Here is a 10,410-nt window from a genome sequence, read left to right as displayed (position 1 = left end):
GACTGTATTTTACAAAATACTAGTCTACTAAAACACAGCCAAGAAAAGTTACTTTGTACAGACCAAAGGTCAGTCTTATGTTACATCAGTCTTGATACGGTAACATGACTGCACGTGAGCCATGTCAACGTAACTTCTGTATTGTTAGGCACGAGTGAAAAGTCAATATAATAAAAATAATAAATATATATAAATGTATAATGTTATGAGATATAAGCTATTTCATCTAAACATATATGTTTTCGTGTTAAAATTTCTGTTCATTCTAGAATGAAAGTGGCATAATTTATGTTTATTTCCTAATTTTTTATGGCGGTTGCGAGATCATTCAAATCTACTGAACCCATACAGAGATTAATTACTGAAAATAACAGATAAAATATAAAGTTTTTCTTAAGAAATGTTTGATAATTATCCGAACATTATAAGGATTTCTCATGTAAAATTTCAAAATTTTCTGATGCATAAAAGTATTTTTAATCTTAAAATAAACATTACTTTGCACGATATATAGGCAAGATGTAAAAAAAAGGCATGAGAAAAGCATTGCTTTACAAACCTTACGACGTAATAAAAAAATTAGATATTTTGCATATGAAAGCATCGTAATGTTTACTGATAATCTGCCAAATTTCATTAACATTCGCTTAATAATTTAAAAGTTATAGCACTAAAAACTATAACAAGCACAAAATGGTTAAGAGGTCGTCACACTGACCGACCCTGTATTGAAAGAGTTAAATGCTGATTTTTTCATATTAAATATTTCTTGTCTAAAATTGGCTTTATTAGTTTATAGACTTACTTTATAGTTCTGATTACATGATTAGCTTACTTTTGATTAGAAGTTAATAATAATGACTAATTATTTCATCTTGAATAAAATAAGAAATTACTTTAATTTAAAAGCTGTCCTGTTTGCTTACTGATTGCAGAAAATGACTAAAAGTAAAAACAAAATTGTATTCACTTTATGTACAATATATTGTTTATAATGCAAATTAAATATAAAAAAATTGCCAAATTAGGCTTCATCTTAAACACCTCATAATTTGTTCACCTATAAACCTACATGTTTCAAACAGTTCTGATTTGAATTTGCAAGAAATCGAGATAATTATTCAAGCAGTTTTTTCAGTCACATAATTTCTACCATAACAAAGAAATCTTTTTAACTATTTGTATATCCAGTGACTAAAATCAGCTTCTTTAAAAGTTACCAAGCAAGAAAGACATACTGTAGTAGCTGGCCAGTCACATTTACTATAAATAATGTAAAAGTTTAACTCTGTTTAATGAATGTTTATACTATATTTTTACTCAAAGTACATCTATTTTGATGTTCTTCCTGATCCTAATTTTGCTATCTTTTCTCCATTATTGCATATTTTTTATTGTTTTGTTCTATCAAGAGTTCAGCTAAAACTTAGATCCTAAGCTATACAAATGTCACGCTCTTTTGCTCTTTCATAAATATAACTAGATTAATGTTCATTTGAAAATGTACTTCTGTCCTACATACATTTATAAAACTAATAATTCTGAAAGGATCAATCTACCAAACATTTCATAGGAAGATAACATGTTGTGTGTATACCTTTAGGCCTCCACATCTCCGGCTAAGCATCCTATTGCGTCTATTAGTCCATCTCTTCTCTTCATTATCATCATGGTCATTAAGACCAAAAAATGAAATTGTTTCCTTTTGAACATACCTATGTGTAAAGCACAACATTTTTTTAAAAATTTTCCAAGCTTACTGTTACAAAGTCTTTACTTTTGTTTAACAAAAAAACAAGAAAATATTTTTATCTAGTTATTGGTCATAACTAAAAGAATACAGATGGGCCATGCATTCCCAATCAGGAAAACCAATGAAATTCCATTGCAAAGTCAAAATCAATGGGAATGTGGGAATGTAATATTTCAATCCCTGTAAATATCATAAAAACCTAAGTGTGAAGAAATTAAATGGTTTTAATTCATACATATTTGTAAAAGTTGCTTTTGAAAAAAAAATGTTTACATGATATTTTATTATTCTATATAAATAAACGTCAATGTGTGTGTATCTGTTCCTTATATGTTTCCACATCTCTTGATCAATCAACACCAAACTTGACAATGATACAGGATGACATAAAGAGGGTTGTACCCCACCCCATCTAATTTCATATCTAATTTTGGAAAACTACCAATGTTGTATATCTATCAGCATTAGAATCAACTATATACCCACGATTGTTAGAATTCTTGAAAAACAGTATATCTTTCTTTTCAGTATTGGTGCCTTTATGTATTTTTATTGCACTTTCAATGTTTATTATAATAAGAAAAAAAAATAGAAGTACAATTTCCTATCCTTTGTTACAAATGAGTTTTTATTTCACCCATCCAATAAATGGGTGCTCCAGCTAGTCACACATATATAATTTCTTTCATTACAAAATGTTTACTTGCAGATAAAAAACAAAACAAAAAAACTTTAATCATTTTCTCATGAATTATATATTAATCCAAATATCAGTATTTTTGTATAAAGAAATTGGGGCAAATGTATTCTGAAGTAATGAAATCTTATTCAGTAGGATGTAAAGACTTCAATGTATCAACAAGCATGAAATTCACAACTTACTTTCTTAAAGACCTGGATCGTGCTAGAGCCTTTTGCTTCATGGATTGATAACCCGAAACTGGCCTTTGTTCATCCGAGTAATGTTGTGCAGGTGGCCTTTGCAACACAATGCTTTGATTATCTCCACTGTCCATTGGGTTTTCAGTAACTTTTAAAACATTTTGTTTATGCTGTATTCGGTCAGTGTCTTTTTCACATGCTGTCTGTTCCATTTTGTGGGACAGCATCAGCTATAAATTGTATACAATAAATGTTACTGAAAACTAAATCCAATAATGATCAAATAACATATACAGTACAATTGGAAAATTAATATCTTTAAATAATTTAAGTTTTATGAAACTGAAATTAGTCTACACGTACATATATGCTATTCCAGAGAAACTAAAGTTACATTTCCTATGAACTTACTGATAAAATCTCACAGCCAACTCTGAAGTACAATTTTAGATATCATTTCCATGCTCAAAGCTGATAACAGCATATACATGTATATCATTTGATATAAACAAGGAACTCAGAACCAACCTGTACAAACTGAATTACACAGGACAAACATATGTAGGAGAAATCACAATACATATACATTTTGCACTATGTGTGTGTGAATAGAACTGTTACCTTGACTACACATTCATAGATTGTAGTCATGTGAACATTGTATTACTAAAATAGAAGAACACCTTTGACAACAACTTTCTTATAAGGTACGTATACATTGATCTAAATCACACTATCTATATATTTATTGTTGATAATTATTTATGCCTTTGTTCTTACATGCTGATATTTAACACAGGTGTGTGTTATAAACTCTTAGGGGATATATATATATACACACACACATACAAACAATGTGTTATATTTCCTTAAAATTACAGTATTTAAATTTTCAAATAAATGGAAACAACATTATAATAAAAAGAATGCATGATACTACAACCTATTTGATATTAATACAAACACGTAAAAAAAAACATACTCCATAATATGCAGCAGACAGATTTTAATGTTTATCACATGAGATAAAATTATATCAATAACAGGATTAATACAACAAAAAATATATGTAACCAATAAAGTAATAAAAAAATAATGTCCTTCATAATTCAAGTAGGAGTTATAATACAGAAACAATGTTGTATGCCAAAGTGCAGTACGTTAACAATGGCAGATTATGGAGCTGATAGATTGCCTATTTATTAAGAAGCTATCCATTATTTTACATCTTTAAATACCACTAAGAATGTTATGCTTTTTTGTAATAAAATTAGTATTGGTAACTAGGTATAACAAGTTTGATCAATAAGTATCTTTTTACAAAGAATAATAGGATTTTTCTCAATAGGAAGAAAACAGACTTCACTGAAAGTGTAAATTAATTGTTAGATTGTAATTTAATTTAATTGTAAATGAACATTTTATTTATGAATACTTTAGTTGATCAGTCTCTTAAGCCATCCAAACAGTGTTCTAATGCTAGTGGTAGGTCAAATAGGATTTAGGTTTTATTTACAGAAATATTGAATACAAGTCTCAAGATATTATAATTTCACATTGTATAGGCCACTGCTTAGGCCTCATTTAGAGAACTTTGTCAAGCCTTGAGCTCCTTACCTTAAGAAGGACACTGAATTGTAGGAAAGGATTCAAAGGAGGACTACTAGGATGATACCTGGGATGAAAGGTTGTCACATGAGGACAGGCTTTCTTTTGAATTTAGTTTCACTTAGTAGATGGAACAGACTTGATGGATCAACAAGCCTTCTTCTTGTCCTTAAATATTATCAGATATTAAATACATTGTTAGGCCTTTTAACATATTCATATTTTTGTGTACTTGCATTTTATATTGCTTTTTTATGATATGTTTCTTGTAAGAAGTTTGAAAGATGTTTTGTTTCATCACAAAAATGACTGCTGACTAATCTTTACAATTATGTGTTACATTTATAGCTATGGAAGATCTACACAGATATTTTTCTGAGTGATTCTTAAATATACAGATGCAAGATCAAACTCAACATGGTTGCTCTGTTATACAATTATTGTGATTTTTTTTCTTTATTGTTGAATACTATGATGGGCCTCATACTTTTTATTTTGTCTAAGGCCTCACAGTGGCTAAAGCCAGTACTAGTCATTTCAGATAAGTTTAATGGCTGAGATTTATGACAAAATCTTAGTTAATTACATAGAGTTTGTAAATTAGTTTATGTCAAGTTAGAGTAAGAAGTGAATTAGTACACTGTAATAATTTTTAAATAATTATGAAGTTGTAGTTTGCCAATCAATGATATTCATGGAAATTGTATAAGCTATGTTATACAGATGTATACAGAAAATTTGGGATATTACATTCAAACTTAAGTTGCTAATCTGCTGCCCTCTTCAGAGAAGTCCTGAGAAGGACTATCATCTGTGATGGTAGTGGCTGGGATTTGATCCTGGGTTTGCTTGATGAAAGTCTGGAGAGTTATCCACTTGAGTGGGATCTCTCCCTCATTTAAAACTTGAATCAATTAACTATTTGAATGTTTTCAAGTGGGGGATCCAGGTTTTGCTGACTTCTAGTCCTATGCTAGGTTAATTGAAGGTGTTATCAGTTAGGTAGATGAAAAAGGCCTGTTTTCTTTTTGATAATGAAGATAAAACCAAGAAGAAAGTTGAAGAAATATAGCCATATTCCCCTCTGTCAGAGGTTTTTCTGAAAATATTTGGAAGATATGTAAAAAATATAAAGTCAAAACAATATTCACAAAGCTTGTCAACAAAATATGAATGCAGTTAGTACACACAAACAACCAAACTAAAGGCCCTATGGAAAAGAAAAAAAAAACGTTTACAGCATCCTCTGTGAATTGAGGTTCCAGTACATTGGAGAAACATAAAAGACCAACAGAAGATAGAATTCAGGATCATAACGGACATACAAGTCTCAATAATACTGATCTTTTTGCAGTAGCCCATAATGGAATAATATTAATGCAACAGGCTATAAAGAGAACTTGAGTTCTTCATCAAGTGTTCTACATATACACTGTTAAGGATGTATGTTTCTTCATTCATCTTAATTTCTTTGGTATTACAAATCTTGTTCATTCTAGAAGAAACTACGCAGTCTATGACACCTTTTTTACATTGTTGGGGTGGTTCGATACATGAGCAAGGTACTTATCCATATCTGTGGGTTTCCAGTAGATTCCTGTGTTATACAAGTTGTGTGTCTTAGAAACCATTATCCTGTGAATTTAGATAAGAAACCTTCTGGACAAACCTCCTGTTCTTTGGAAATCACATACAAAAAATACCAATATGGAGGAGAATTAGAAAAATCTGCACTAACTTGTCATAGGCTACTTTATGATAAAATTTCTCTACTACATCTAGTCAAAAATAAAAAGATGTGACTGCTTACAAATTAATGAAATTATAAAAGCAGGTGATTTAGCCTGAAAGTATTAGGACATGCTCTTAGTCTGTAGGAAAGAGAAAAGGAAGCCTACTTTGAAACAACACTAAAGCATCCTGTTACCCTCACACACAAACACCTTTAACACATCAATACAGTGGTAATAACCCACAACGATGAAAAAGGTAAATAGCCTATCTTAGTATTAAATGCTAGTAGTGTTTATAAAGACATACTTTCTATATTTTTTCATTTCTGTGTTATTTTATAAGCTCATGATAGATACAACGTATATCAGTACTGTCAAATGAAATTAAAGGAGAAAACGTACTGAAGTTAAAAGATTATGCTAGTACAGTAAGACTACACTTTAAGCTGATTTATTGTACAGCTCTATCGTCTGATTGAGAGATTATTTCTTTTCATGAGAGAGAAGAAATTATGAAAATCCTTAACTTTCCGAACACTACTTTTTCATACTAATGGTAGTAGTGCATTAAATAGTTTTTATTTAATAAAATAATGCAACAAAGAATGTAGAATAATAACATGCAAAAAGCACAATTTTTCTGGCATTTCTAGTAATGCAATATGAGCCATTAAAACACCATCCATCCACACAATACTATTCGCATAGGAAAAAAACATTTTCTTAAGAAGTGATCTACAAATCTCAGTACAGAAAACAACGTAATATAATACATCATTTGACAAACAAAAACCTTGCCTGTTATAACTAATATAGTCGTAAATGTAAGAGAGAACTACATGTATTGACAAATCCTGAAAGAGAGGATGTGACAGGTGGACATAGTAGGAAGGGATTGATTTTCTATTTGATGCCTTTGTAACCAAATAAGATTGAAGGCTAATAAAAATTTGCTTTTTTCCAGTGATGATATTATAGTGAGTAATTTACATTAAATTTACCAGTACCTAAATAAAGCACTTATATACCATTCATAGGTAAAAAAAACAATGCTTTCAGTTACATATCTCCATATATGTAATGTTAAAATGACACTGTTTAGAGCTGATTCATTTAGAGCTCTGTTGTCAGAAGCCCTTCTTGAGCACTAAAAGGGGTATTACTATATTTATCCTTTTGGCAGAGTGACCCAGAATGGTTAAGGCCTGTAAACAAAGATTAGTAATAGTTTCATTGTGACATCTACAATGAAGATATAAGCTGTGGATAAAATGATGTTAGAAAACACAAAAAAAACACAGCAGCTGTTTGGTTAATAAATTAGTACATAGAGGAAGATTAAAGATATTTTATTTGTTGAAGTAAGCTTTGAAGGTTGAACAAGAAAACAAGATAATGTACAAGTAATGTCAAGAAATGGCAGAAGAAACAGTACCTGTTTACCAAGTAGTCTATAACCACAGCAATGCTTCTTATCCATTTGTTGATTGTTCAAATGATCTTTATTGCAAAATTTGTGTTGAAAGCAGTGAAATATTATTAAAAATATGTGTCACACAAAGACTGAAAGCATAACTAATAACATACTTGTGCTATTTAGCATTGAGCAAGTTGTGAGAGAAGCTAAAGCAGTAAAATTCTTTAGTTCCATGGAACATAAAATGTATTCTCTGTAAATACAATACTTTGATCCCAGTGAGGGCATTAAAACAAAGCTACTGAATTTCTATGAAAATCCAATGAAACCTCACAATGAATGTATGATAAACTTAAACAGCAAATGAGTGTAATCAATTTAAACATTGAAAAATGCATAAATCTTTGGCAGTGACAATATCAATGCAAATAAGTTTTTATAAACAAAAGGAAGAAACACCAGGTTGAATACATTCTATCTGTCCTGCACATAGCATACATGATGCTGAAAATGCCATGGATTTTAATGTAAAATCAATTGTAATTAATATACTCTCATTTTTCATGCTCTTCTAAGCATGTATCATCAGCAAACAAGTTCTACAATTTTATGGAATATGAATATCAGTATAATCCAATACTATATTAAGTTTCAATGCCGTGGTTAACCTTGCAGCCTGCAACAGAAATAATACTAGTAACTACAAAACTAGACAGATCTGTTACCATATGCATCTAAACTATTGTAGATGATGAAGACAAGTGCAAATAAGTGGACACTTATCTGTTGTTTCTGTAGCTATGCTGAATGATTTCACAACAACATATCTTGGAAAGAATCCCAATGAAGTGACATACTCTGAATAGATTTAAATCACGAACTTAAAAAACTTTTGCAGATACTTTTAAGAGTTCAGAATCATGCTAATAACTTTCTACAGCTAAATTTAAAATAACTTATGGATAAACAAAGAATAAAATGTCCAAACAATTTTGATTATAACTTAACTATTGCTATAGTTTATTTATCAAAGATGTGCAACATTCTGAATACATGTAGTTGGCTTTGAGGGTGTGTTTCTTTTTATTTATTATTATGACTATTTATTAAGTTTAGTATAGTGGATGAGAGGAACAGCCTCATTGGACCGTGTTCCTTGTTGTCCTTAAATATCACGTTATTGAAAATCCTTGAACTCCAGTTAAAACTTTTATTTTTGCAGTTAGTTAAACTTTTAGAAAGTTTTTCCAATTTAAATTATTTTGCTGGTGAAGACTATCTGTTCCATACATATGAAGTAGTGAAGCAGCACTTCGTGAAGTTAATTCAACAAGTGGAGGACAATGAGAAACAAACTGTGAATAACTTGATTTTTTACTTTAAAAATGTTCCCAAATTAATTACATATAACTTGAGGCTTGTTTTATTTTTTGCATTGCTTGTGTTGAAAGAATATTTTCCTTCATGAATAATAAATGGAGTGGTCTGGATCTGGAGTTGGCATCTTCTTACCGATGATTCGCTGTCATGGTGTGCCACGTCTTCCTTTCCTGTGCCACTCTGATGCATCCTGCATAGTCCAGATGTACCCATTCACATATGTCTTTCATCCAATTCCTTCTTGGTCTCCACCTTTGTCTCTTTCCATTGGTCTTGCCCTTTAATAATGTTCTCTGTATTGCCTGCTCTCTGACCACATGACCATAATATCTATATTTCACTTGTTTTAATGTATTAAGTAACATTCTTCTAACTTTGATCCTTCTAAGTACCTCTTTATCTGTGACTTTGTCTTTGTAAGATATTCTCAACATTTTTACATGAAGTGATGTAAGGAACTAAATGCAGCACAGTTTTAAGTTAAGACAAATTTTCAAGACTGAACAAGTGTTGCTATGTATGAAATGATTCAAAACAACAAAGAACTTAATGCTTTCAAAATAAATAAAAAATATTTCTATTAAGTATAAATGGTGTAATTCAGTGTTTTGAAACGTTTAAATGAACATTTGAGAACTCATACTAGAAACCCATGCCCCTGTGGTTATCCTAACAGGAAAGTTCCAAGTTTTTACTTCTGAAACAAATATTTTAAGTATACCGAATCACCCCTGTCCAGATTAAATACATAATTTTCAAGCTTAAAAAAATTATAAGTTTTGACTTTTCTTTTGTGACTATGGTGACTATCTATGGTAATATGAAACTTCTCTAAATGTTTTGCAGACTTTCTTTAATTATAATAAAGCAGTAATTCACAAACAATTGAAGTAAGAATAACTATCGAATTATTACTTGGTCATTGTCTATCCCTACTTAAAAAATGGTGTGACATTTGCTCATCTACAACATTTTGTATCTCACTCCATTTAATGGATTCATTAAAAATTAAGATTAACAACCCACAAAAATCTTCCTTTTATATACATATGATTTGTTTAAATAATGAACAAAAGACTCAATAAAGCCTCTAAACCTCCAGTAGTCAGATTCATAAAATTTTATCACTAAGTCAATTTACAACTAATTTTTAGTCTTATTACCTATACCAAAAGAATCTACAGTAAAAGTAAAGTTTACAATTCCTCAGCATACAGGATCTAACATTTTATTTCATACTGTGTGGAATTTCACTTTTACTTTTATTCATCACCTGTGAAAAAAAAAACATCTTAGGTAGTACTTTGAAAAATAGTCCATTACTAAATCCTTTGATGTAAATATTTGTAATTAAATAATGCCACAGTGAGTAAAGTTATGGTACCAGGATTAGTAGGAAAACTCTCATCCAGTTACAAGTAACAATAAATGAATTATTTTTGGAGTATTTTTGCCAATTATGGCAATACTACTACCACTACCGGTACTACTAGTTGCTATACTATTTTTACAGTTTCAGTAGTTTTACTAATAGTAATAGTATTTGCAATAAACTAATATAATATTATAATATAATACTAGTAGTTATAGTTTAATATTATTAATAATTATTATAAGTTATACTACTAGTAATACAG

At 30.0% G+C, this 10,410-nt stretch overlaps 1 protein-coding gene across 3 annotated transcripts in view; it reads right to left on the bottom strand.

Moving 5' to 3' along the window:
* Window positions 1–10,410, bottom strand: part of LOC106466365 (inactive rhomboid protein 1-like) — a 65,999-nt gene that overhangs the window by 54,328 nt on the left and 1,261 nt on the right. The window contains exons 2-4 of one of the 3 annotated variants that reach the window (XM_022394358.1): window positions 4,253–4,411; window positions 2,636–2,865; window positions 1,598–1,715 (exon numbers count right to left, since the gene is read on the bottom strand). In XM_022394358.1, the coding sequence (XP_022250066.1) occupies window positions 1,598–1,715; window positions 2,636–2,862 (345 nt within the window). In that variant the 5' untranslated portion in view covers window positions 2,863–2,865; window positions 4,253–4,411. Of the gene's footprint in view, window positions 1–1,597; window positions 1,716–2,635; window positions 2,866–3,046; window positions 3,154–4,252; window positions 4,412–10,410 lie in introns of those variants that run through there. The other 2 variants (XM_022394360.1, XM_022394359.1) reach the window with 2 other exon arrangements.

Source organism: Limulus polyphemus, unplaced genomic scaffold (assembly GCF_000517525.1).
Source record: "Limulus polyphemus unplaced genomic scaffold, Limulus_polyphemus-2.1.2 Scaffold2237, whole genome shotgun sequence".
NCBI lineage: Eukaryota > Metazoa > Arthropoda > Merostomata > Xiphosura > Limulidae > Limulus > Limulus polyphemus.
This window is presented reverse-complemented; position numbering and strand designations above follow the sequence as displayed.